This window comes from Mustela lutreola, chromosome 4 (assembly GCF_030435805.1).
Source record: "Mustela lutreola isolate mMusLut2 chromosome 4, mMusLut2.pri, whole genome shotgun sequence".
NCBI lineage: Eukaryota > Metazoa > Chordata > Mammalia > Carnivora > Mustelidae > Mustela > Mustela lutreola.
Window position 1 is genome coordinate 9,398,569 of NC_081293.1, and position 27,069 is coordinate 9,425,637.

Genomic DNA, 27,069 nt, shown 5'->3' on the forward strand with positions numbered 1-27,069 from the left:
TTCAGTCGAGATCACTCCAGGAGCTATGGACTTGTTGGTTTCTTTGTATAAAAATACTTGTTTCGGGGCGCCTGGGTGGCTCAGTGGGTTAAGCCGCTGCCTTCGGCTCAGGTCATGATCCCGGGGTCCTGGGATTGAGCCCCGCATCAGGCTCTCTGCTCAGCAGGGAGCCTGCTTCCCTCTCTCTCTCTCTCTCTCTGCCTGCCTCTCCATCTACTTGTGATCTCTGTCAAGTAAATAAATAAAATCTTTAAAAAAAAAAATACTTGTTTCATGTTGATGAGTAGTAGTAACATGAGAGACAGCACAGAGGATAAAGAAGGATGGGCGTGTGTGTTGGGACTTTTCAGAGCCTTGCAGGAGTGGATTAAAAGCTCGCTGCAAGTTTCTTTGAGAGGAAGGGTCTCCCCCCCGCCCAGCCCACTGCCCCCCAGTCTGGACTGATCTTGGTGACATGTTTGAGCAGCAGAATATGGCAGAAGTGATGTTCTGGGACTGCGGATGCTCGGTCACAAGAAATCTTGTGGTGTCTGACAGGTCACTGGAACCTGGTCACAGTGAAATAAGGTCAGAAACCTCACGGAGAGAGGAGACAGGGACTGGGACCAGCCAAACCCAGCCTTCTAGTCAACCCCAAGGGCACGAGGCCTGTACCCTCTTGTCCAACTGTCACCTGATCATCCCCAAGCAGCTCTGGCAGTGCAGGACAGGGAAGAAAAACTGCCCAGCTGAGCTCTGTCTGAATTCCTGTTATGGAATTGGGAGATACAACAAAATAGTGGTCGTTTTTAAGTCACTAAGTTTCGGGATAATCATGCAGAGAGGTGAAACAAACACTCAGTTTAACTCCCCCGACTCCAAGTTGGATGCAAACAGATTAGGGGTTATGGGATTTTACTGCACTGACAATTGTCAAAGGATGCCGGCCTGCAAAAGAAATAGAATCATCCATAAAATAACTTAAACTTCCTTTTTTTCTAGTTGACTTCTCAAAAATGGTGGCATGCTCAAGAGCTCTCGTCGGAGTGGCTTTTTTATGTGTTCCTCCTTTCTGGACTTTTCCGTGAGGATGGTCACTTTTATGAGTGCTTCCTGGTAAGGCTGGGCAATCGGGTAGGCTGTGATCCGTTCGAATTCCTTCTCTTCCTCCTTGTGTGTTGCAGGCCTGTGGAGAGGAGGAGCGGGAGCAGAGACCCTCCAGGCACACAGACTCTCGCTTCTCTGCTCTGTGAGTTCTCGCCCCCGAATCATTCGATCCTGATGTCCCCTGATCTGTTCCTTTGCCCAGGCCGCCCTGTGCTTTTTGGTCTTCGTTTTGTGGGGTTTCTGGACAACTGCAGTCTTCTCCTCCTTCCCTGGGCTTCGTATTTTGGGGATGACCGTGTCACTTGGAACCCTTTGAGGGAGGAGCCGGTACTTGTGGTCTCGGAGGCCTCTGGCTCGTTCGGCTCTGTAGATATGCTTCTCTATGTGGTCCAGCTCCCTCTCAGACACTAAATAGTCCCATTTTTTAGCATCTCCTGTTTTGTTACCTTGTGGTCTCTGTCTCTCTATTTTAATTTCCCACCTTGGAGCCGTCGTGTATCTCCATGCTTCTCCCAGCGTCGTTGCCTGATGCCGTCGATAGTAGTACTCCTCCACTTTGGCAAACTGGAAGTCAAAAGACATGGCTTTGAGCTGATGAAGGGATTCATTCTCCAGCTGAGACTTTCGGAGCAAAAATTTCCTCACTTTTGAAGAATGGACACCACCTAAACTCTTGTCAGAGGGAAGGATTAGAAGGTTTTTAAGTTGAATGTCCTTCATTGCAGGCCATGACAGAGATCACAGAGTGTCTTGGCACTCTGACACCATGTCCCTGGTCAGGAGTCTCCTAGCCATGTTCCCTGGCTTTCTCTCCAAACCTCCCACACTCCCTTCCCCCAGGGTCCCCTTCACGAGTTCACCTGAGGCTTCCTTGAGAAGGCAGAAGCACACAGTCAGGAACACCCTCCTCTTCCCGGTGCCAGAACCACCACCGCGCATCGACCCTGGACTCTGCCTTTACAATGGAAATGTTGCCCCTTTCTCTATCAAAGGCCAGTTCTCCCACCTGTCCTTGTGAAGCTTCAGGAACTTCAGTTAGCAATTACCAAATTCTCTTTCCTGCTTCATCAAAATTTCCCCTGTACTGGCTCCCTCCTGTCAGCATAAGAATATGTTCCAGTATCTCTATCATCTTTAAACCGAAAAGGAAAGTGTTTCCTTTGCCACACATCCCATCTTGGCTCCCTTCCACCATGTGCCAGGAAGAAGACACTAGAAACCCTCTCCACTCCCACCTCCCAGTTCCCCCCTGGTCCTCCTCGGGTGGGTTTCCAGGCCCTGACTGCCGCGAGACTGCTCCCATCTAGGTTGTGAAGCATCTCCACAGCAACAAATTCAGTGGTTCTGTCTCTGTCCCTGTCATACTTGACGTCAGCAGCATTTTACAGAGTTGAGTACTTTACTCCTCTGGCTTCCAGACTGTGGCCAAGGGCATGTGACCAAGGCTATCTTGGATCACCCTAGACTGCAACACAGCCAGTAGCCAAATACCCCCAGGTGACCGAATAGCCCTTCATTCTATGGCCACGCCCTTCCACCGACTTTGCTGGTTCTGTCTTTTGAATGTAATGTAAGAAAATACAACAGAAATTGTCACTAAAGATGAGCATAGTCTCATTTAGACTTTCTTGGGCATGGACAGTCTCAATCACTCAACAGGTGACCTACCCTGTATCAGGGACTGCTCTAGAGGGGGCAAGGAGAGATGAGTGAGACCATCGAGACACACAAGACTGCCCAGTACTCACCTCTCAACTTCACCCCTAGACGCGATCTACATCTCCACTTGGATCTTCTTCCGAAGTGTTTCCTTCTCTTTTCCACTTCTCAGTCCTGTCCCTACTAACTTCAAAATGCCCCCACCCTAGGGTAGCAGCCTAACTAGCTTCCCTGAATCCATGCTTCTCTCTCTGCCTCCCAGCCCCATCAGACCATGGACACAGCAACTGGGCGGGTCTTTGTATCACAGAAACCTGAGCATGTCCCTTCCCTACATTGAAACCTTAGAATAGTGTCCTGTTGCTTTTAGGAGAAAATCCCAAATCCCAGTATGGCTTTCATAATTTGGCTTCTGACTACCTCTCAGCTGGACTGCTTGCCCACTCTGCTGTGGCCACCCCAACTCTTCTGTTCCTCGAAAACCATATTTTCTTTGCCATCCGAATATTTTCACATGTTTTTTCTTCATATACTCCCAAACACACAACACAGCAACTCTACAGTACTTACGTACATAATCTTTAGATTTTAGCTTAAATGTTACTTCCTCAAACCTTCCATGTTTTCATGCAAAAAAAAAAAAAAATTCCCATCTTTTATGACCCTTATCACAATTTGTTTAGTGTCCGTGTCCCTCACCTGCCCCAGCCCTATGGGAATACAAGCGATGTTTGTCTTATCCAGTGTTGCCCAGTTGAAGCCAAGCCTGACAGACAAGCACTCTGGCTTGAAACACTCAGGCCCTTTCTACCTTGGGGATAAACTTTTTATGATGGTATTACTGGCTCCAAAGTTCATGGCAAATGTATTTCCTCACCTTAATCTTCTTTTCTAGTGGAGACTGGGAACCCACTGCAATCCGAGGGTCCTGAGTGTTTTTGGCCCAGGCCAATCTGGAAGATTAAAAAGAGAAATTGCACTAGGATTTGGAGAAAGGTTTCAGGAAACACGGCCCTCATGTGGAATGAGGAAGAGAGTTGATTTGGGACTTACTGTTCACCTGCTTGTCATATGCTTTTTAATAGCAAGAGGCATTTCTTTGTGCAGATGGGCAGGACTATGGCTAACTTATAGCTTTCCTTGAAACAAGGAAGGACTGCTTTCTGATAAAAGTATGAACAAAGAATCATATTGAGTTTGAGGTTGAGACTAACAAATACTTTTGACAATGGAGAGGGGAGGCTGAGGTACTGATTCAAATTCCACAAACCACAGTTTGTATAATTGTTGGTAGAACAAAGAACCATACCTTTGATGAGAGAGTAAGTTCTCAAAGCTGGTAAGTTCTTTTTAAGTTCAGTTATGCATAAAATTATAAATAGTATAAGCTATCATTAATTTCTAACAACAGCTAACCGTAACATTTCATAATTCTTGTCAAACGTTTATATTTTAGATAGCCAATAAAATAATTTGATGGCAGGAAAGTTTTTTTGTTGTTGTTGTTTTTTAATTTAATGCAGAAAAATACAGCGGAGAAATTTGCTGTCACATTTAGGTATCCCGGAGAACTCTTATTTCTTAACGGGTTTAGTTAGTAAATAGGTTCTGTGTTTAACAACCTAGGTTGTAAATATTCTGTTTCTCTTGACTTATTATTTTTTTTAAAGATTTTATTTATTTGAGAGAGTGAGACAGAGCACGAGAGCAGGGTGAGGCGCCAAGAGAGAAGCAGACTCCCTGCTGAGCAGGGAGCCTGACACGGATTCGATCCTGGGACCCCAGGATCATCACCTGAGCCGAAGGCAGCCACTTAACCGACTGGCCACCCAGTCGCCCCTCTCTGACTTCCCTCTGCAGCGAAAGAGGATTTTATATTATCCACTGGTTAAAAAACACGACTATAATGACCGTGTAAGTACAGCTAATTTCTTAAACAGATTCCTCCTGCTGCTTTCATGTTTTCTTTTCCACGAGGTTCTTGCACGATCTCCCTGACAGCGTTTGCGGCGCTTACTCCAGGCTGGGAGACGTGCTGGGGCCTCAGGTGGGTCCGCTCAGCCGCCCGAGCCGTCAGCGGGGCACCCATCGGGCCGCCCTGCGAGGGCCGCCGAGGCTGCAGACGCCCGGGAGCGGCCGTTTCGGGGACCGCAGTGCGCCTGCGCGACCTGTCCCGGCGCCCCGCTGCTTCCCGGATCAACGCACGTTCTCCGGCCTTTGACCCAGAACGGACGGAAACGATACGCACTGTTCTTCCGCGCTCAGATCCAGCCACTCGGAGTCTGTCACCCGGGCGCCGCGTGAGGGCGGGGGCCGCGCTGCCAGCCGGTCCCCGGCCCCGCCCGGCGCCCCCCGGCGCCCTCCCCGCCCGGCGCCCGCGGCCACCCCTCGAGGATCCTGGCGCTGCGGCTCCTCCGCGTCCTTTCCTTCTGCCGCTGCCCTGCCGGTCGCCAGCTCGGAGGATGACACGCTCTCCTCCTCGCGCTCTGCGTCACCGAGTCGCCTTCCCCCGCGGGGCTCCCTCCCGTCCCCGCTGCTGCGAAGGCTCGGTTCTCCCACCGGCGCCCCCCGCGCTCCCCCGGCCCCGGCTCCGCACGGCCGAGCCTTCCGCGTGCCTCGGCCTGATTTCTAGGGCAACCGGAGACAGTCGCAGGCTTTTGTGTGTGTCATCACCGTCCCAGATTGACACTACTGTGAGGTGGGAGTGAAGACATCTGGGGCCGCGCGGACCGCCCCGGTGTGAGCCGCGCCGAGTGGCCGCGGACAGCAGGGCCCCGGGGCAGAGTGTCACAGCACAGCCCCTCGGAGCAGCTGGACAAAGCGTCTTCCAAGGCAGCGGGAGCGTCTTTGTCATTTTTGGATTTTTTTTTTTTTTTCGGGGGTAGATATAGATTACGTATCTTCCGTAGAAATATAATCTGTGCAGGGCCTGGGGGGAGGGGCGGGCCCTGCATGCTCAGTCCCAGTGGCAGAGGTCAGGTGAGTGTGCCCGTGGCCTGGTCCCGGGTTCTCACCATCACTCAGCTGAATGCTGCTGCTGGGGAGGTTCGGAGCTCTACCCCCTTCAGCCTACTTTCAACCACATGTTTATGTTCATAACTGGTCATTACTCAAGGACGAAGAAGCACACGTTACTCCAATGTCAAAACACATTAATGAAATGATTCTGCATATTCAAGACACTTGTCACCATGTATTTGAGCTGTGGGTGTCCAAATAAAGTCCTCATTGTTTCTTCTTTTTTCTTTTTTTTTTTTTTTAAGATTTTATTTATTTGACAGAGAGAGGGAGCACAAGTGAACACAAGTAGTGAGAGAGGGAGAAGGAGAAGCAGGCTTCCCATTGTGCTGAAACCCCCATGCGGGGCTCCATCCCAGAGCCCTGGGCCCCAACGGAAGGCAGACATCCAAGGACTGAGCCACCCCAGGACCCCAGTCCTGTTTTTATTTCTTGAAATGTCTCTACTTCTTACAATGTGAAAGGAGAAAATATAGTGATTAATTAGAACCTGGCTTCTTTCTTATTAAGAATAAAATCTGTCCCTGCCCAAATATGCTGTATGCAGTGTTGTGTTTGACACCACAGCCCTGAACTCATTTAGAAAAGAAGAAATGAAACAGTTATGAAGTAAATATGGGTATTTTATCAAAAATCAAAAGAATTTCAAACATTGTCATGACAGTGATTTCTGTTGATTTTCATACCAAAACCTTGAATTACATTACAACCTACATTTTAATATTCACAAGATACCATTTAACATTGATAAAATGTCATGTCACTCAAATATCAAACTTACTTGCAATTAATTCAGCCAAAATTTGTATAAACGTGTGACATGACAGCATCATACTACCCCAAGTTCCTAGTAGTCATTGACTATGAGCCAAGCACTGTGTAAAGTGCTAAAAGGAAGGGGCGCCTGGGTGGCTCAGTCAAGTGTCTGCCTTCAGCTCAGGTCCTGATCCTGGGGTCTTGTGATTGAGCCCTGCACTGGGCTCCCTGCTTAGTGTGAAGCCTGCTTCTCCTCCTTCTTCTGCAGTTCCTCCTGCTTGTGTGCTTTCTCTCAAATAAATAAAATCTTCTTAAAAAAAAAATGCCAAAAGGTAATCTCTTATTTTACCCTCCTGAAAACTGAATATAGCCTTTTTTTTTTTTTTTTTTTTTTTTTTTTTTGCAAGAGAGTGAGCATGAGCAGGGTGGGGGTGGTGCAGAGGGAGAGATAGAAATTTAAGCAGGCTCTACACCCAGCATGGAGCCCAATACAGGGCTCAATCTCACGACCTTGAGATCATGACCTGAGCCAAAATCAAGAGTCAGGCAGATGCTTAACCAACTAAGCCACTCAAGGGTCCCTAGCCTCCTTTTTGACAAAAATATGCAATTCCTAATATGAGCCTCTTTTTAAGTAAGGAATCAGCTTAATTAAAATAAAACAAAAAAGACCATCATGTGGACCTAACAGTACTTTTCATTTAAGTATCATGCTTTGAATTGTTCTTTTTTCCTGATAAGAGAAACAAGGAATGAAGACTTTAAGTTAGGGAGATAAATAACTTTTTCGCTAGCAAATCAGGTTGGAACAAACTATTGACAAGACTAGACTTCGCCCTAACATAAACAAAAGGTGGCCTGAGCTGTGTCTTTCTGTGAGAAATCTAAAAAGAACACTTTGCTAACAAATATTTTATCATATACCTAAATTCTCATCGTTTGTCAAAAGTCATGAAATGTGTTTGAGTAACCATGAGAAATCATCACTGGGGAAGGACAACATAGAGGTTCCTGAGCTGAAAGTGTCATTAACCACTTCTCATGATATGGAACTTGAAACAAACCAAAGTACTGTCACAGACTTACTGCTGGCTTTGGAAACCACACGCTGTCCAATGGCCCCATTTTGCAAGAATTTGAAAACAGACTTAAAAACTAAAAGTGCCTCTGATTGTATCTGAACATAAAACACTGACACTCCAACCATCCTATTTGGTAATGTTCTTATTCTTCTGCCCATTTTCCATGGGAGGAAACGTGGTTAAGAGAGTTACGTGACTTGTTCAAGGCCACGCAGTTGCCAAACGGGAGACTGAAACTTGAACATGGATGTCTAAAAGCCAAGCTTGTGATATTACACATGCTATCCTATCCGACCTTGGGAAACGGGAGGGGTGGAAACACAGATCACTTTTGTGGAGCTCACAATGCAGTGAAGGAGGCAAGAAATTGACACAAGTACACATATATGATGTAGCCATACAAAGGCATTGCACAAGTATGGAGTGAAAACAAAGGCAGGAGTCATCAGCATGAGGTAGGACTGAACATGGAGGACATACTGGGAGCATTTTCTGAATAGAGTGGCAGAAACGTGGGAGGTGCTCCTGAGACCAAAGAAGCAACTGACTCTGTCAGTGGTTGCCAGAGGAAGTTTCTCAGGCAGGAGAGCTCATATTCTGGAGCCAGAATATGATGTGGAAGAATTATGATGATTTCCCCCAAATAAATGGAGAACTATGAAATGTTAATAAGAAAATTAGTAAAAAAAAAAAAAAAAAAAAACTGGCATGAGAGAAAAGATCCTGAAACCATAGAGCCTAGAATCAGAGATTAAGTAGAAAACTGGGTTCGTCCATTGGTGCTGTGAGAGCCTGGTTCTAGACCAGCATTGTTCAATGAAAATAGAATGTAAGTCAGATGTAATTTAACTTTTTCTGGGAACTACGTTTAAAGAAAGTAAACAAACAGGTGAGATTAATTTTAGTGACATATTTTAACCCGTGATATATCCAAAATATTGTCATTTCAACATAGAATCAATTTCAATTTTTTACACTGCTGTTCTGTTTTCATTAATAAATTTAATTTTTTAAAATAAATTTAATTTTTTAAGAGCACCTATAGATTTACAGGGATAGTGATTAAAAAGTAATCTCTCTCCAAGTTCCTCCTATTATTTGTATCTTGTATTAGTATGGTATACTTGTTGTCACTGACAAATCAATATTGCCACATTATTATTAACTAAAGTCCATAGCTTACACTGAGTTTTACTCTTTGTCTGGTATATTCCATGGGTTTTAACAAATGTACAGTGACAGGTGTCCATCATTACTGCATCATACAGAATTGTATCACTGCCCTAAAAATCCCATGTTCCAACTCTTTGTCACTCCCCCACCCCACATCCTAAGCCCCAGAAACCACTGATCTTTTTACTGTCTCATAGTTTTGCCATTTCCAGAATGCCATATACTTGGCATCATACAGTGTAATTTTTTCATGCTGAAAAGGCTTTTTCAGATTGGGTTATTTCACTAAGTAATATGCTCTTCATGTTTCTCCATGTCTTTTCATGGCTTCATACATAGTTCATTTCTTCTTATGGCAGATCAACATTCCATCATTGTTTTATCCATTCACCTAGTGAAGGACATCTTGCTGGCTTCCAGTTTTGAAAATTATGAATAAAGCTACTATTAACATTTGTGTGCAAGTTTTTGTGTGGATATAAGCTTTTGATTATTTGGTTATATACCGAGGACTATTGGATCATATGGTTAAGAGTATGTCTACTATTATAAGGAACTGCCAAAGTATCTTGCAAAGTAGCTGTGCATGTGCCTCCCCACCAGCAATGAATGAGAGCTCCTGTTGGTCTAGTAGTGTTGTCGGTGTTGTGAATTTTAGCCCTGGAGGAGGTGTGAGTGCTAGTTTGTTAGAATTTGCAGTTTGCTAATAACATATGATGCTGAGCGTCTTATTATAACATTATTTACCATCTATTTATCTTTGGTTGGTATCTGTTCATATCTTTTGCCCGTTTTTAATTGGGTTATTTTCTTGGGTTATTTTGTGTGTGTGTGTGTGTGTGTGTGTGTGTGTGTGTGTGTGTGTGTGTGTATGTTTTAGATACCAGTCCTTTAGCAGGAATGTGTTTTGCTAAGACTTTCTCCTGGTCTATGGCTTGTTTTTTCATTCTTTTGCAGTGTCTTTTGCCAAGCAGAGGTTTTTCATTTTAATAAAGTACAACTTAATTTTTTCTCTCATGGGCCATGTTTGACCATTCTATCTAAAAAGTCATCGCTAAAACCAAAGTCACCTAGATTTTCTCCTATGTTATCTTCTAGGGGTTTGTTTTGTGTTTTACATTTAGGCTTATGATCCATTTTGAGTTAATTTTTATTAAAAGTATAAGGTCTGTGTCTAGATTTATTTGTTTCTTGCATGTGGATGCCCAGTTCCAACACCATTGTTGAAAAGACTATCCTTTCTTCATTGACTTGTGTTTGCTCCCTTGTCAAAGATCAGCTAGCTATATGGGTGTGGGTCTATTTCTGGCTTTCTGTCCTGTTCTCTTGATCCATTTGTCTGTTCTTTCGCCAATCCCACACTGTCTTTGATTACCGTAGCTTTGCAAAAGTCTTCAATTCTGGTAGAGTTTGTACTCTGGTCTTGTTTTCTCCTCTGACATTGTTTTGGTTATTCTGAGTCTTTTGCCTCTTCATATGAATTTTGGATTCAGTTGGTCAATATGCACAAAATAACTTGCTGGGACTTTTATTGGGATTACATTGAATCTAAAGATCCAGTGGGACAAAATGACATCTTAAAAGTATACATATTCCTGCCAATGAACATGGGTCATCTCCATATATTTAGATCTTTGATTTGTTCCATCTGAGGTCTTTTGTTTTCCTTTTATAGATCTTATACATATTTTGTTAGATTTATACCTAAGTATTTCATTTTCTTTCTGGTACTAATATGCCACCTCCTGACAGTGCATGGGAGAAGAATGAGGCACAAACAAGTCAGCTGCAAGAGAAAGGGAGCCGGGGATGACAGTAGGAGAGACTCTCCCTAAACAACTCCTCAGTCTCATATTTATTAGAAAGTGCCTAACAACCAGCAAAGAAGCGTGTAGATTACACATTGATCATGAGTCTTGTAGATATGGAAGAAAAAAGGCAAAACATGTCTGAGCATGTAGTACATGACCTACAGTGAGCAAGCCCAAATGAAAGGATTGCCTAACTGCTGGTGTTCTCCAGGGAAGGAGAGATAATGGTAAAATGAAGCAGGTGGCCATCCGCCCTGAGTGGGCTGGGCATTCCCAGCTGCTTGACTTCAAGGATGTGTAGTCCTCTCCCCCAGAGGCCTATTGCCAATACATGTTTTTCTTAAGGCTACATCTAAGCCATGCTTGGTAACTAGTATAATTTCTCATAGGTCATATTTTAAGCAGTACATTGTTCTGAAGGGTGGTTACACTAATATAAACGGTATTGTGGTTTTTTTTTTTTTTTTTTAAAGATTTCATTTATTTATTTGACAGACAGAGATCACAAGTAGGCAGAGAGGCAGGCAGAGAGAGAGAGAGGAGGAAGCAGGCTCCCTGCTGAGCAGAGAGCCCGATGCGGGGCTCGATCCCAGGACCCTGAGATCATGACCCGAGCCGAAGGCAGCGGCCTAACCCACTGAGCCACTCAGGCGCCCCTGTGGTTTTTTTTTTTTTTTAAAGATTTTATTTATTTATTTGACAGAGAGAAATTACAAGTACACTGAGAGGCAGGCAGAGAGAGAGAGAGAAGGAAGCAGGCTCCCTGCTGAGCAGAGAGCCCGATCCCAGGACCCTGAGATCATGACCTGAGCCGAAGGCAGCGGCTTAACCCACTGAGCCACCCAGGCGCCCCAACGGTATTGTGTTTTTAATTTCAAATTCCAATTGTTCATTTCTGACATATAGGAAAGAAATTAGTTCTTGCTCTATAAAGCTTGTATCCTGCAAATTTGCTATTACTGGTTATTAGTTCCAGATTTTTATTTTTGTTGATTCTTTGAAATTTTCCATTTGGACAATCATGTCATCTGTGGATGAAAATAGTTTTATTCTTTTCTTCCCAAACTATAAATCTTTTATTCCTTTTCTTGTTTATTGCATTAGATGGGACTTCCAACATGATGTTGAATAGCTGTGTTGAGAGGGGACATCCTTGCCTTGTTTGTGATCTAATTGAGAAAGCAACCAATTTTTCAAAACAGTGAGGTTTTTTGTAGATGTTCTTTACTCAATCAAGTTGAGGAAGTTCCTCTTTATTCCTAGTTTGCTGAGAGCTTTTATCATGAGTAAGTGTTGGATTTTGTCAAACACATTTTTCTGTATCTACTGATATGATCATACGATTCTTCTTCTTTAGGGCATTGATGACATGGATTACATTATTTTGTAAAGTATAATAGTATAGAATTCCTTTTATATATAGTTGAGTTCCATTTATTAATATACTTTTTTAGGATTTTTCACATCTACGTTTATTAGAGATACTGGTCTGTGGTTTTCTTGTAATGTCTTTGGTTTTGGTATTAGGTAATGTTGGCCTCAGAGAATGGGTTAGAAAATTCCCTTTGCTTCTATTTTCTGGAAGAGACTACAGAGAGTTGTATAATTTCTTCCTTAAATGTTTGGTAGAATTCACCAATGAACCCATCTGGCCCCAGGGCTGTTTTAAAAGGTTATTGATTATTAATTCCATTTCTTTACATATAGGTGTAAACATGTTATGTACTTCTTGTATGAGTTTTGGTAGATTGCATCTTACAAAGAATGAATTTGTTTCCTGTAGGTTGTCATATGTATGGACATAGAGTTGCTTGTAATATTCATTTGTTATACTTTTAATATCCATGGTCTTTCTTTCATTTCTGACTGTGGCAATTTGTCTTCTCATTTTGTTTTAATTTGCCTCACTGGAAGTTTATCTATCTTATTGATCTTTTCAAAGAATTAACTTGGTTTTGTTGAATTTCTCTATTGATTTCTTGTATTGTTTCATTGAGTTTTAATTTTTGTTGTTTTCTTTTTAAAAAATATTTTATTTATTTATCAGAGGCAGAGAGAGAGAGAGAGTGAGGCAGAGGCAGAGGGAGAAGCAGTCATCCCACAGAGCTGGGAGCCCGATGCAGGACTCGATTCCAGAACTCTGGGATCATGACCTGAGTTGAAGGCAGATGCTTAACTGACAGCCATTCAGGTGCCCCTCTGCTTATTTTGGATTTATTTTGCTCTTCTTCTTCTAGTATCCTGAGGTAGAAGCTTAGATTATTAATTTTAGATCTTTTTTCTAATGTATGCTTTCAATGCTATAAATATCTTCTAAGTACTGCTTTTGCTGCAACTCACAAATTGGGTAAGTTGTACAGTTGACGATTGAATGCTTATGCAGAAGTCCACTTATTTGTGGATTTTGAGAAATATGCACTGTAAATATATTTTCCTTGTAACTTTCTTAATAACATCTTTCTCTAGATTACTGTAAGAATATAGTATAAAATACATATAACACAAAATATATATATTAAGACTGTGTTATTGATAAGGCTTCTTGTCAACAGTAGGGTATTAGTAATTATTTTGGTGGAGTCAATATTTATGTGTGGATTTTTGACTGTGTGTGGGGGTCTGGCACCCCAACCCCAGTATTGTTCAAGGGTCAGCTGTATTTTCTTTTAGTTCAAAATATTTCTGAACTGCTTTGATCAAAGCATTTAGAAGTATGTTATTTAATCTCTAATTATTTTGAATTTCTCCTACCACCTTTCTGTTGCTGATATCTAGTTTAATTCCATTTTGGTATGCATACTTTGCATGGTTTCTATTCTTTTAAACTTGTTTTTTTATGGCACAGAAGGTGGTCTATTTTGGTAAATGTCCCATGTGAGCTTGAGAAGAGTGTGTATTCTGCCACTATTGGATTAAGTGTCCTAAAGATGTCAGTTAGAACCAGCTGATTGATGGTGTTGTTGGGTTTAATCATGTCCTTACAAAGAAGTAGACTCCCCACTGAGCAGGGAGCCTGATGCAGGGCTCTATCCCAGGACCCCAGCATCATGACCTGGGCCAAAAGCAGACACCCAAACAACTGAGCCACCCAGGAGCCCCTCTATACAAACTTTTAAGATTTAAGTGCTCAATAGCCATGGTTAGTGTGGTGGTGTAGGGATCCATTCATCTTGCTGCTGCCCAGTACAAGCTTCATATGCAAGTTCCCTTTGCTTATTGACTTCCACCTGTGGGGGTACCTGGATGGCTCAGTTGGTTAAGCATCATACTCTTGGCTTTGGCTCAGGTCCTGATTTTATGGCTTATGAGATGGAGCCCCACATTGGGCTCCACACTCAGTGGGAATCTGCTTGGATATTCTCTCCCTCTGCCCCTTCCCCTTTCCCACTTGTGTTCACAACACACACACTCTCTCTAAAATAAATAAATAAATCTTAAAAACAAACAAAAAACCTGCCACCTGCCAACTTGGAGTGACTTGCCTCTATCTTTGGTCTCCTCCTGCCCTCCACACACAACTGTCTTATGTCTCTTACTAGCTGTGTGATCTTGATCAGGTTATTTAGCCTCTCTAGTCTTCATTTCCTATGTTGTGAAGTTACTGTAAGGATTAAATGAGTTAACACGTATGCCTAGGACATTGGCATTATAGCTCTAGATTGGCATTCCCTGGCAGAGGTTGGTCTAAGGCTTAGGATAAGGTTGGGACAAAGGGACACAAGTGAATTGGTAAAGGACTACACTAAGAAAAAACAAAAAGCCTCCTGGCTTCCTACTTTCTGAGGATGGCATCTGCTGTCTTTGTTTCATTCCACAAGCCTTTACTTTCTTCCAGAATGAGAGCCTGCCTGAGAAAGGATCAGGAATACTCAAATCTGCCATAATGGACAAAATGAATGAAGTCTGTCTTAATGGGTACTGATATGTACCAAAACTTCAAGTTTTAGGAGGTACTGGAGAAACCTGGAGGGGCCCTGAGAGCCTCCTACATGCTACAACTGTCCCTGAGGTTCTTCCCATTGTGTGAGGCACAAGTGACCCTTAGTAATATAACAGGTCATGCGGCTACCAAGAAACCCCTTCAACTTAAAAACGCATATATCCAACATAGTGCACCTTGCGATCAAGAATGATCAAACTGACCTCAAAGTTTACCTGTTTCTCCAAGGTTCATGATTTCATTTTTCAAAACACTACAAAAAGATAATCAGCTTGTTGACAAAAAATATAAAGACAATCTTAAATTATGTATGCATTAAGGAATATTACCTTATTGGCAGTACTCATTTTTATACTTTGCTCCAGACTATTACTTCCTAAAAAAAAAAAAAAAAAAAAAAAAAATCCTCTTTAAGGGGTGCCTGGGTGGCTCAGTGGGCTAAAGCCTCTGCCTTCAGCTCAGGTCATGATCCCAGGGTCCTGGGATGGAGCCCCACATCCAGCTCTCTTCTCAGCAGGGAGCCTGCTTCCTCCTCTCTGCCTACTTGTGATCTCTCTCAGTAAAATAAATACCTTTTTAAAATAGGGAAGTCCACAGGCTGAATTCAACCTACATAAATACTTTGTTTTGCTTGCAGTTAAAATTAAAAAAAAAAAAATTACAAATATTGGAACATTAAAAAATCGAGATCTTCTCTTTCAAAGCCTTAAGATGCGGCGGCAATAGGCTTATAGCATCAGAAGGCGGCTACTAGCTCCAAAAGTTGTTTGCTTTAAAACCATCAAGTGTTCAATTCATCTCCGCCGGCCACTCACAGAACACCTGCACGTGTACCTGCACATGGCACGTAAGAGTGGACGTGCTGGTTTGGAAGAAACCCGAGCTGGCCCCCCACATGGTGTCAGGGACCGCGCGAGATAGTAACTTTTATACTGAGCCCGGCGGGAAATGACTGACTTACAACCTCCGAGCCTCAGTTTCCTCATCTGTAAAACGGCGCTGACAATGAGTGATGTTTGGCGACTGCTTGACGAGGAATTATGCAAAGGGCTGGCCCTAACTCGGGGCCCGGGGGCAGGAATACCACCCTCGCTCAGGTCTCCGCAGGCGCCGGCACCCGCAGAGACCGGAGCCCCGAGGAGGCAGTAGAAGCTCGGGTTGGGGAGCTGGGACGCACCCGCCAGGCTTCAGTCCTCCTCCCCTCCCCGCCCCGGGCCCCCGCGCTCCGCGGAGGTCGGCCCCAGGGCGCGGAGAGGCGTGGCCGGCCCTGGCGGACCCTGGAGGCGGCCATGGCCTCGGTGGTGGAATACAAAGGGCTCAAGGCCAGCTACCACTGCGGCTACTGCGGCTCGGAGGAGGGCAAGGTGTCCTGCGGTGAGTGTCCCAACGGGCAGGGCTGGCGCGGCCGCCGAGTCCGACCCTAGCACCGCCCGCCGCGCCCCGCACCAGCCCCTCGCCTGGGAGCGCACAGGGCCGGCTCCCCACACTCGCACTCCCCTCTCCCAGACGTTTCTTCTCAGACTATTTCCCTTCAAGGTCCTTTCTCCTCCTCACCCTCACCGAAGATGGCGGTCCCTGTGGGAGAAGGAACGGAAATAGCGGAGGCTGCCCTCGGTCAAGATGGCGCGGGCGGCGTCAACGTGCGGGACTCCCGGCGAACCCGGCCTGCGGGCGCCCGAGCAGCTTCGCGCGCGCCTCGGGGGCTCCCGGGCGGCGCGGAGCATTGTGGGGTGGCGGCGGCGGTAGCGGGGCTGGGCTGGGTCGCGTCGCGTTTGGAGGGACGGGGCCATGGCTTCCTGGGCCGCTCTTTCGCCCAGCATCGTGGAGTATTTCGAGGGCGAGGACTCCTACCGCTGCGGCTATTGCAAGAATGAGTCGGGCAGTCGCTCCAATGGTGAGAGGGCGGGCGGGCGGCGGAGGGCGTCGGGGCCTCGGGGGCTCCGCGGCCGGCGGGCGTCCTCGGGGGGTCGCGGCGCCCTGACCCGGGCCGACCGGCTCGAGGGACGCGCGGATCCTCCGGCCGGATCCTGTCCCAGGCGGGTGTGCGGAACGCGGCTCGCAGGTTTGGGCCGTGGCTGCCAGTTAAAAATGAACTTCAGCTCTGATTCATCAGGGACGCCTCTCGGTGCTGATCCTTCACGCAGGTGCTCGCACGGGCTAGATAATGATTGTCCCGCCGTGGCCCAACGTGCGGAAACAGGTGTCCGTCTTCAGTCCTTAGGAGACGGTTAAATGTGTGACAGCATGCCGTGCCAGGGAGCGCAACAGTGCGGTCAGTTCCGCTGGGGCGGACCCCAAGTGCTGATGCCCAAGTGGGACCATCCCCGATTTTCATTGCAGAATGCGGCGTGTCGGGTGGGCTGGTGGTGCAGGAAGAGGTGTGTGTGTGCATACGTGGGCACGGGCATCGGGAGAAAATGTCTGGAAGCGTGTGCAGGACGCTGGTGACCCACCAAGGCGGGGCTGGCGAGGGAGCCTGTTTGTACTAAGGTGTCTGAAAAATTGACCGGGTGCTCCTATGCCTTGTCTCCTCCACCCACCTCCGGAACGTGTAAGCCAGCTTACACGTTGTTTTGTTGTTCTCCCCCGCCCCCCGCGCCCCCGTTACAGTTCAAGTGTCTTTCGGGGAAGACTTGTTTGTAAACAAAACATTGTATTTATTTCCTGCCCTGTCACGTATTGGCAGATTAAAAAAATTGTTGTTTTAAGGAATAGCCCAGCATTGTGGAAAATGGGATAACCACGAAGATACAAATTTAGGTAGTTTCCATTAAAGCAAACAAACAAACAAACAAATCAAGTGATTTGGATGAGTATAGTATGTCCACTTACTCATTTACTGAAATTGTTAGATGTTTGTAGGTAAGAGGGAGCAGAACGTAATACAATGCAGTCATTAGGAGTGATGGTTATGAAGATGAGGTAAGCAGAAAAATGTTGAGAGTGTGCGGTTAAAGGGAGAAAAGCAGGATGCAATTGACGTGTGTGACACGATCACAGTTCTGGGAGGATCAAAATCCAGGAGAAACACACCAGCTGGTGGCAGTGGTTGCCTTAGGGTATTAGGGATTGCTCCCTTTTTCAGAATTTTAGTATTATGACTACAGTATGTGTGTGATAAGCACCTTGTATTAAAGGTGTCTATAATGAATATTTTCTTAGATTCTTAATTATTTTCCCAGTAATTTTGTAAGAGGAAATTGATTAATGTAGATGTCCTTTGTTTAAAGTCCTGCGGAAGAAACCTGGTTTCTTTCACCCTTTTCATCTAAAGAGAGAACTGTACATTTCCATTATGTTTGTTTTAATTCTGATTATCGTTACTGTAGGGCACCCCACCTATTAGGTAGGTAGGTTTTATTATTCCTATTTTATAGATGATGAATATAGAGGCTCATAAAGTAACTCAATGAGCACCTGCCAAGCTCCTTTCTGTTTCTGAATGTATTTTGTATTATCAAGCCTATGTCTATCTACATAGCTCTGATGCGATTTGCTGTTTACAAGAGAAAAATTTAGTTTTCCTTGAACATCAATTCAAATATATCTTTTAATGTTTTCTCATTGTCTTTATTTTTTTAATGGTTGCATAATTATCCCATCATATGGATAATATCATAGTCCCTCTAATCATTTTTCTGTTCCTGGGCATTTTGATTACTTTCAGTTTTTATACTTAAAAGGAATATTGCTCTATATTTTTGTTCTGCTTTCAATATCCAAAGCTATGCTAAAAACATAAAAATGAGGAAAATGTATATTTTAAGAAAACATTTCCTCTTCACTTCTTCTGAAGAGACCAGCTTATTAAATTATTGGGGATGTTATTATGGTTTAAAAGTGTGATATAATCTGATTGCAGTAAGGACCTTAAATATATGAAGTCATAGAGACTATTGGCTAATCCTGTATTAAATATAATCACTTTGATATGTTTGATTATTAAAATTAAGGTAAATAGGGTGCCTGGGTGGCTCAGTGGGTTAAAGCCTCTGCCTTTGTCTCAGGTCACCATCCCAGGGTTCTGGGATTGATTCCCACTCAGGGAGGGGTCCGGGGGAAGCCTGCCTCTCCCTCTCCCAACTCCCCCTGCTGGTGTTTCCTCTCGCTTTCTCTCTCTGTGTCAAATTAATGAATAAAATCTTTAAAAATAAATAAATAAATGAATAAAATTAAGATAAATATCTTTTCCATTTGTGTTGTATGTCAAACAAGTATGAAGTATGTGCAGACTTTCATTTTTCCAGTGTGAGCTAGATTTTTTTTTTTGCTTCAGTATTCACATTTTGAAATAAAGATTTTGAATTTAAAAATTTTTTTAAAAGTTGAACTTGCTGTAATTAACACAGCACATGGCACTTATTTTTTCAGGCATGTGGGCGCATTCAATGACTGTCCAGGATTATCAGGATCTTATAGATCGAGGATGGCGAAGGTAAAGCTCTTCAATACAAAGATACTTCTCTTGTTACTCAGGTTCTTCTTGTAATTGCAAAATATTGTTTGCCTTTAAAATGTTTTCCTGTTTTTAGAAAGAGGTTTAAGAAATTTTTGTGTTACATTTCTTTGTGTAGTGATTCTTTTCTCTCTCCTTTTAAAGATGTTTATTAGGAGAACTTCAAATATACGTAAATGTAGAAAGTACAGTGTAGTGAACCTCATGTCCTATCCGCAGGCTTCAGCAGTTGTTGACATTTTGCCAATCTTGTTTCATCAATTCTCCTTGCTCCCTGTGTGGAGTGAATGCGAGTGTCATTCTCACCACCTTCTCCAAGTACTTGGGCTCAGTCCTTAACCCCATTTTGATAGTATTTGGAGGTGGGCCAAGTGATTAGGTCAGAGGGTGGAGTCCTCGCAAATGGGATTAGTGCCCTTGTAAAAGAGACCCAGAGAGCCCCCTTGCCCCTTCTGCCATGTGAGCTTACAACAAAAATATGAACCAGGAAGCTTATCTTTACCAGACATAGAATATGATAGCACCTTGGTCTTGAACTTCCCAACCAAACTACAAGGAATACATTTATGTTGTTTATAAGCACTCAGCCTGTGGCATATTGTTACATCAGCTTGAACAGACTAAGATGTTCCTTCCTCCCCCACAAAATAATTTAAAGCAATTTTGTGTATCCTATTAGTATACCTGTAATAAATACATGTTCCTAAGAAAGGTTTCTTTTTTCCTTTATAACGCATCTATGATACCATTATCATCCTTTACACGGTAATTCTTTGATGTCATCTGTTACTTGAGTAGATTTTCCTCTGATTGCCTTTATGGTTGAGGATTGATGGTGGGTTGAGGGAAGGATTGCAGGTGCTGCTGAGAGGGTAATAGAGGTAAAGAAGTTTGGAATACATATATCAAGGGTTAGGAAAAGGCTGTACTCTGTCTTTGCTATGTCCATGTTGCAAGATTATTTAGGTTATGAAGAGTAAATCCAAATGTTTTTATGTTATTGGTTAGATTTTTACTCAAATTAATTTTGTGCTCCTATACTAGTCTTCTTTGGTACAAGTGAGAAATGTGTAAGACATTAACAAAACTACTTTTTAATTTTAGAAGTGGGAAATATGTGTACAAGCCTGTCATGAATCAAACATGTTGTCCTCAGTACACGATAAGGTAAGAAAGAGGATCTATATATAATTTTTTAAAAAGCTTTTATTTATTTATTTGACAGAGATCACAAGTAGGCAGAGAGGCAGGTAGCGGGTTTGCGGGGGAAGGAAGCAGTCTCCCTGCTGAGCAGAGAGCCCGATGCAGGCCTCAATCCTAGGACCCTGGGATCATGATCTGAACTGAAGGCAGGGGCTTTAACGCACTGGGCCACCCAGGCACCCTGGATCTATATATAATTTGAAGAGTATGTATAATTCTGTAGTGACATCTTGCTTTTTTTACATGTTAATTTTCATTCCAGCTAGATTCTTTATGAAGAAAAGCAAATGAGTTGTGTCTTTTCTACATACTGATGCTACATTTATACTTCATCAGTAGCTTTTAATAATATTGTTTAATAGTTTGGGTATAAATAGGATATGAAAAAGTATACTATTTAGCAATCTAGTCAATGATTTCAGACATATTGTGAGAATATTAGAAAATACTCAAATTACTTTTAGATGTTAAGTGTTTTATAGAATTTAGCTTGGGGCTTTCCACATTCTGGTGTATGACTGGACACTGTCGTCACACTCCAACAGTACTGTAGGATCTGTCAGAAGAGGAGGGGGAGGGCCGACATTGAATCTGCTGCATACATTTAGAGTCCAGGTTTCTTCATTGTAAAACTTAAACTAAAATGTCTATTTTCCTCCAAAGTGATGGCTTAACCAGCAAACCCCAGTCTGCCATGGAAGGATTTTCCATTCTTCTCAAGTTACAAAGATCCTCCTCTTCTCCCTTGTGCTCCTTGCCTTCCTCTTCTTCTGGTACAAACTAGGGAAAGTATGTTGCATTGTTAAGCATTGTCTACAGTTTCAGTGTGAATAATCTCCAGATAAAAAAGCAAACATGGTTGTATCCATCATGTTTTGGCTGGTCCTCATACCTCTTTCCCTTAGTTGCTCTTAATTTGCTTTGGGATTAAAGATTTGACAATCTGATTAAAAGTTACAGACCCTCTCTTCAGCAAAACAAAACAAAAGGGAGGGGGTATAGATAAAAATATGTAAGAAGATCTTGCATACTAATTTTAGGATGATCTTGGGCTCCCAGTGGGCTCACAAAGGTCCACGAATTCCTGGTTAAGAATCCTTTCTTTTATCTAACTGGTCCTAGGACTGGAGCAATCAAGAGAAAAGGTGGGTGTCTGGTTTACTGACATCATCTCACTTACTATCCCAGGACATCTGTGGTGTCCTCTTGCAGGTTTTTTTTTTTTTTTCATTTATTTATTTGACAGACAGAGAGAGAGATCACAGGTAGACAGAGAGAGCGGGGGGAAGCAGGCTCCCCGCCAAGCAGAGAGCCCAATGTGGGGCTCGATTCCAGGACCCTGAGATCATGACCTGAGCCAAAGGCAGAGGCTTAGCCCACTGAGCCCAGGCACCCCAAATGTCCTCTTGCAGTTTTAATGTTTATGAAGCAGTGACATCGTCAAATACAGAAGTCCTTTTCCTTCAAATAACAATTTGTTATTGGATTATGGCCAGGGTTCTGTTTAAGTAAGTCTGGAGTTGATTTGCTAGAACCCTGAGAATCTCTAATCAGAAAAGTTAAAAAAAAAAAAAAAAAAGTCCGTTTCAGGGTTAAAGAAAAAGACTAGGTTCTATAATTTATTGGATATCTCTCAATGCAAAGCACTGCTCCAGGTATATTGTTTTTATGAAAAGGAATTCAATTAACATTGCAAAACAAAAATAATTATAAAACGTGATTTTTTTTTTTTTGGCTTGAAATCACAAACATTTCCTGAATTGCTATCCTTTACACAACTTCATTGTATGTATTGATATTATGGAGGCATTTACTGTTCTGTTTTTTCTTTCTTTCTTTCTTTTTTTTTTTTTTTTTTAAACTTTGTTTACTACAGTAGTTCTAGTGAGGCCTAATGTGAAGGCAAGGCAATGCTAACCAATAGCGTAGCCTCTTGTTAGATGTCAGGGACTGTATGTGAGTGTAAGTGAGGATGAGCTTCCTTGGCTCTGAATTTTTTTTTTTTTTTTTTAGTTTTTATTTTTATATAGAATTATATATGCTGGTAATTTAAAAATCAAACAATTCCATAAAATTATTTTGCACAATTGCAGCCCCCTGCACCTCCCTATTTCCTGTTTCCCAGTGTACTCTCACATTTTTAACTGATTTTTTTTTTCTTCTTTCTACCTTTAAGTGATGTGCTTATATAATTACAGAAACCTTATCTCATTACCTTTGGGTTTTTCTCATATCTCTGGGTTTCTCTTTTTAGAAGGTAAGGATTCAACTCTATTTTTTCTCATTATCTCTGAATTTCTCTCTTTGGAAGATCAGGATTTGACTTTCTTTCATCCCTGTTGCTCCGGCCATATTCAGGCTCCTTTCTGTCCTCATTGCTAACTCCCCAGCTCAGAGGATCGTAACATCGAATGGTACAGGTGCTGTGCTACGGCCTGTGAACGTGCTGTGTGGTCGAACCGTGCAGTGTACTATCATTGCATTTTCTTTCCTTCACAAGTTCTTGCTTTCCATAGTCTTTTTTTGTTTGCATAGTCTTCTGTGTACCTACCCATCACCAGTCGATTTAAAAAATGTTCCCACATTGTGGTATGTTTAGATGCTTCCGGTCCTCTATCACTTGTGTCCTCTTGATGATATCTCTGTGCTGTCTTCTGACCTGTGATCTGGACAGGTTGTCTTTCCAACTGGTGCCTCACTGTCACCCTGGGATCTCTTTTTACTGCCATCTTGGGGATTCTCTATGGATCTCATGTTTTCTGTCTCCTCTGACCTCTTGGATTATTTCCTTGTTTTAGTGCAGCTCATCTTCCAATAGCTTTCTTGAGATAAAGCACATGAGAAGTACCTTTTTTAGACTTTGTATGTTTGAAAAAAAATTTTAAGAGAGAAAGAACTAGTGCACGAGTGGGGGTGGAAGCAGAGGGAGAGGGAGAGAGAGAATCCCAAGTAGGCTCCGTGCTCAGCACAGAGAGCCTGACTTGGGGCCCCATCTCGTGACCCTGAGATCATGTCCTGAACCCAGACCAAGAGTCAGATGCTCAACCACCTGAGCCACCCAGGTGCCCCTGTTTGAAATGTTTTAATTCACCACTCAGACTTCTAGTTTGGCCAGGCCATCGAAGTATAGATTGGAAATAATTTTGCTTAGAATTTTGAAGGCTTTGCTTCTGATTTTTTTACTTCGTCCAAAATGTTCTTTCTTTTTGGAAGGTTTTTTGTCCCCAGTGTTCTGATATTTCACATCTAATGATGTGTTTGTTTGCATCCATTGCGTGCAGACTTAAGGGGCCCTTCTTACTTGGGGCCTCCTATCAGATCCTTCGCTTCACAGAAAGTTTCTTTTACTCTTTTGTTGAACTTCTTCCTGCCCCTCCCCATCACCGTTTTTTCTTCTCTTCTTTTATAATGTCTTCATTCAGATATTCAACTTTTATTTACTTGTCAGAGAGAGAGTACAAGTAGGGGGAGAAGCAGGCAGAGGGAGAAGCTGACTCCTTGCTGAGTAAGGAGCCCAAAGTGGGAGTCGATCCCAGGATCCTGGGACCCTGACCCGAGCGGAAGGCAGATGCTTAACCGACTGAGCCACCCAGGTGCCTGAGATACTGAACTTTTAGAGTGAGCCCCTAATTTTTTTTTTTTTCTTCAATTTTCCATCCCCTTTATTGTATCTTTTGGAAAATTTCCTTGCTGTTTAATTGTTTATTTCTTCTATTATATTTCTACTTCTGAGAGATTTTTGGTTTTGGATTCTCTCTCTCTCCTTTTTTTTTTTTTTTTTTTTTTTAAATAACCTCCCATTGTTGTGTGGCTGTAATAGCTAAAGAGAAATAAGAGCTTGTTCTTCTTAGGATGTTTGTATTTTTAGGCTCTCTTTTCCCTGGGTACCCTCCAAGTTACCTTCTCCAGTGTTGTTGTTACTTGTCTTTGGAGAGGTTCTTCTTGAGTGACGATTCTGACTTTCCAGGAGTGGGGATCCTTGGATCTCGAGGGATCTTGAGGTCTGGTCACATTCTGGAGAGAAAGTGCCCGTGTTTGTGGCTGGGTTGGGGAATGGGTTGGAGGTCTCAGCATTCAGTAAGTACACTTTCATTTAAGCTTCCTGTTTCTAGTACATTTCCATTGCTTTCCACTGTGCCTGCATCCTCATGTGGGAGGCCCTATTTTTTACTCAGTGTGCTGCTTTCTCCTGGGTTGTGTGGGGAGTCATCTGTGTGGAGTGGTGGAGGGCATCAGACATCTAACTGCTTCCAAAATAGACTTTCAAGAGATCTATTTTCAGACCCCCTTCACGCTTATCTCTTGAGGTATCAGGTATCAACCAGTCCCTAAAATTTGTAGGGATAATGTAGAGAAAATTAGTCACCATTCTGGCTTTTCCCATGGTTGGCTTAGGATTCAACCTTCTTTGGTTGCTAAGTCAGTTACCACTTGTGCATGATCTGTGCAGCTTCCAGCATTTCTCCTCTTCTCTTTCTTTCAGTAATTTATGTCTTTTTCTTTTTTTCTAATTCCTTAAGGTAGTTTTAGTGAGATTTGGGGTGGAACTAGAGGCTATGTCAAGCCCTGCCTTTACCCAGAAATCCCAGGCATGAGTTTCGCCTTACTGTCCAGAACTCTTTTTATTTCTTCTAGTTTGAGTTCACGTTTTAAATATATATTTTGCTTTCCTAGGTGCCGACCTTTACAGTTTCAGCCATCAAAATCTCACAAGAAGGTTTTGAAAAAAATGTTGAAATTTCTGGCTAAAGGGGAAATTTCCAAAGGAAATTGTGAGGGTAAGATGAGTTGGGGCTTTAAAACCTCTTTACCTGCAGTTGATGTAGATTTCCAAGGTGGTCCCTTTTTGTTACTTCTTAAGTAGGGGAATGAGTCCTTACTGCGGTCAGGTAGTGCCGTTCCTCTGAGCGGGGGGATTGCTGCTAGTGTTGCTTTGCTGTCACTGGTACCACTGTCCCAAAAGTCAAGGACATGGGGCATGTCTGTCAGGGAAAGTTTAGCTTCGGAAGAAAGTGGAGGACAGTTTTGATGACGCTGTGATGTCTTGGAGTTTATTGGAACTTTAGTTTTCACAGAACTGCGACAACTCTTACCTTACTTGATCCTGATAGCACCTTGTGAAGTAAGTGGAAGGTGGTGTTGCATCTGAGAAACAGACACAAGATTGCACAGTCACTTTGAATGATGCGTAAAGCTCAGGTTTTCTGTGTTGGAGGAAGCCCTTACTTCAGTAGATCATAGTATCTGAAATTTTCTTGTTTGTGTGTTGAATTGTGAGTTAATTTCCTTCAACATAATTAGAAACATTTAGTGAACTTTCATTACAGATACTTTGCTTTTTCAGTTTTTTTCAGTGTCTTGTCTTTTCCTTTTTAAAGTTTTCATGCAGGCAGTGCCCAATACATGAGCGTAATAATTGGGAATGCCGCCTATCCTTAGAGCTCTTTCTCACTTCTGCCATAGAAAATACCTAATCCTGGGAGCCTCCCACCCCAGTTTTAACTTGTTAATATGGCCCAAGCGTGTTTTCAGTGCCGATAGTGTGCCAGTCTCTGTTTTAAGCACTGGTGCTACAGTGGCCAGCAGGACAGGTAAGTTCTTTGTCCTCCTATACTGTCCTTAACAGACCAAGATTCAGGATAGTCTGGAGCAGACTTGGCAGAACTATGAGCAGTAAAGAGGCAGGAAGGCTGGGGTCTAGAGGTTCAGGGACAAATGGTCATTGGAAACATCAGAATTTTGGTGCAACTCTGGTTAGTACTGTCTGTACGTTATCGTGAAGACTAAATAAGTTTTGTTAGTCAAACATTTTTTTCAGTGGCTGGGAATCATGTTCTGAGTTTCAAAATTAATATTCAGATAAGCTTCGAGGTGCCTTCCATTTATAAATTGATGGTTGCTTTTCTTTACACATAGCTTTTACATTTGGTTCTTTATTTGACTTGTTACGGGCTTCTAAATCATTTATTTATGTCTGCAGCTTAATTCATAAGAGTGATGTAGAATGGAAGGGTAAACCGCCGAAACAGAAAGACACCACGATGCAATGACTAAAAAATAATCGAAGTCAGTGTCTTTCCTCATACAACCATCCAGCATGGGTGTTCCATGTTAGCCTGCAGCTCTGTCCCCCCCGCCCCCCATCTGTTGTGGGACTCCCTTCAGTGTGTGATTTCCAAGGTCACTCTGGTTTTTACTAATCCAGCCAGTGGGTAGGGTAAAGAGTGAAAGTTCAGGATTATAAAATTCCTTTAAAAGCAAGTGAGGCCAAATTGAGCATATCAATTTGGTTATGTTCCATTGGTGGGAGCTTGGTCACAACTTGCAGAGGGACTGGGGTGCATACCCTTGCTTGGGTGCCACAGTCTTAACTACAGTTCTATTACTTTGGAAGCCAAGAGAATGGGTTTTATGCACACACAGTAGTTTCTTTCACATGGGAAAGAAGGGGTATTGTTTTTTTCCTGTGTGTATCTTAACAGTGTCAGATTGCCTAGCTGATGGATTTTGACTTCTGATTTGTAGATGAGCCCATGGAGCCCACCATGGACGAGAGCGTTGCAGGTGACTTTGCATTAATAAATAAATTGGATATACAGTGTGACCTTAAAACACTCAGTGATGACCTCAAAGAGACCTTTGAGAGTGGGGAGAAGAAGAAAGGAAAAAGCCCAAAGAAAGAAGAACCTAAGGAATTAATTCAATCCCAACATATAGAGGAGAAGTTGGGCTCTGGGGAGCCATCCCATCCAGTTAAAGTGCACATGGCTCCTAAGCCAGGTAAGGCAAGTTTGCTCTGTGGCCATTTTAAAATCCTAGCAAGTGATTTTCTTTATGCTTGAGACTTTGTAGCCTTTGGGCTCTCCCATCAGCTAAACACACGAA

General features: G+C 43.1%; 2 protein-coding genes and 1 long non-coding RNA gene across 11 annotated transcripts in view; 1 reads left to right on the plus strand and 2 right to left on the minus strand.

Annotated features, from left to right (window-relative positions):
* Positions 1–209: 209 nt before the first annotated feature.
* LOC131830045 (uncharacterized) lies at positions 210–7,644 on the minus strand. The gene is made up of 4 exons (XM_059172440.1): positions 7,606–7,644; positions 4,994–5,373; positions 3,623–3,698; positions 210–1,650 (listed from the first exon to the last, which is right to left on the minus strand). The coding sequence occupies exons 1-4, from the start codon at positions 7,642–7,644 to the stop codon at positions 961–963; spliced, it is 1,185 nt and encodes a 394-aa protein (XP_059028423.1). The 3' UTR covers positions 210–960.
* A 7,672-nt stretch (positions 7,645–15,316) lies between these two features.
* ATE1 (arginyltransferase 1) overlaps positions 15,317–27,069 on the plus strand; it is a 173,496-nt gene continuing 161,743 nt past the window's right edge. For 2 of the 9 annotated variants that reach the window (XM_059172995.1, XM_059172996.1), the window contains exons 1-5: positions 16,237–16,419; positions 18,897–18,960; positions 20,086–20,148; positions 24,859–24,962; positions 26,710–26,964. In XM_059172995.1, coding sequence (XP_059028978.1) covers positions 16,314–16,419; positions 18,897–18,960; positions 20,086–20,148; positions 24,859–24,962; positions 26,710–26,964 — 592 coding nt within the window. In that variant the 5' untranslated portion in view covers positions 16,237–16,313. Of the gene's footprint in view, positions 15,900–16,236; positions 16,420–18,896; positions 18,961–20,085; positions 20,149–24,858; positions 24,963–26,709; positions 26,965–27,069 lie in introns of those variants that run through there. The other 7 variants (XM_059172993.1, XM_059172992.1, XM_059172997.1 and 4 more) reach the window with 7 other exon arrangements.
* Positions 20,191–27,069, minus strand: part of LOC131830604 (uncharacterized) — a 33,045-nt gene continuing 26,166 nt past the window's right edge. The window contains exon 3 of the long non-coding RNA XR_009353236.1: positions 20,191–20,964. This is a non-coding gene — a long non-coding RNA (uncharacterized LOC131830604). The remainder of the gene's footprint in view (positions 20,965–27,069) is intronic.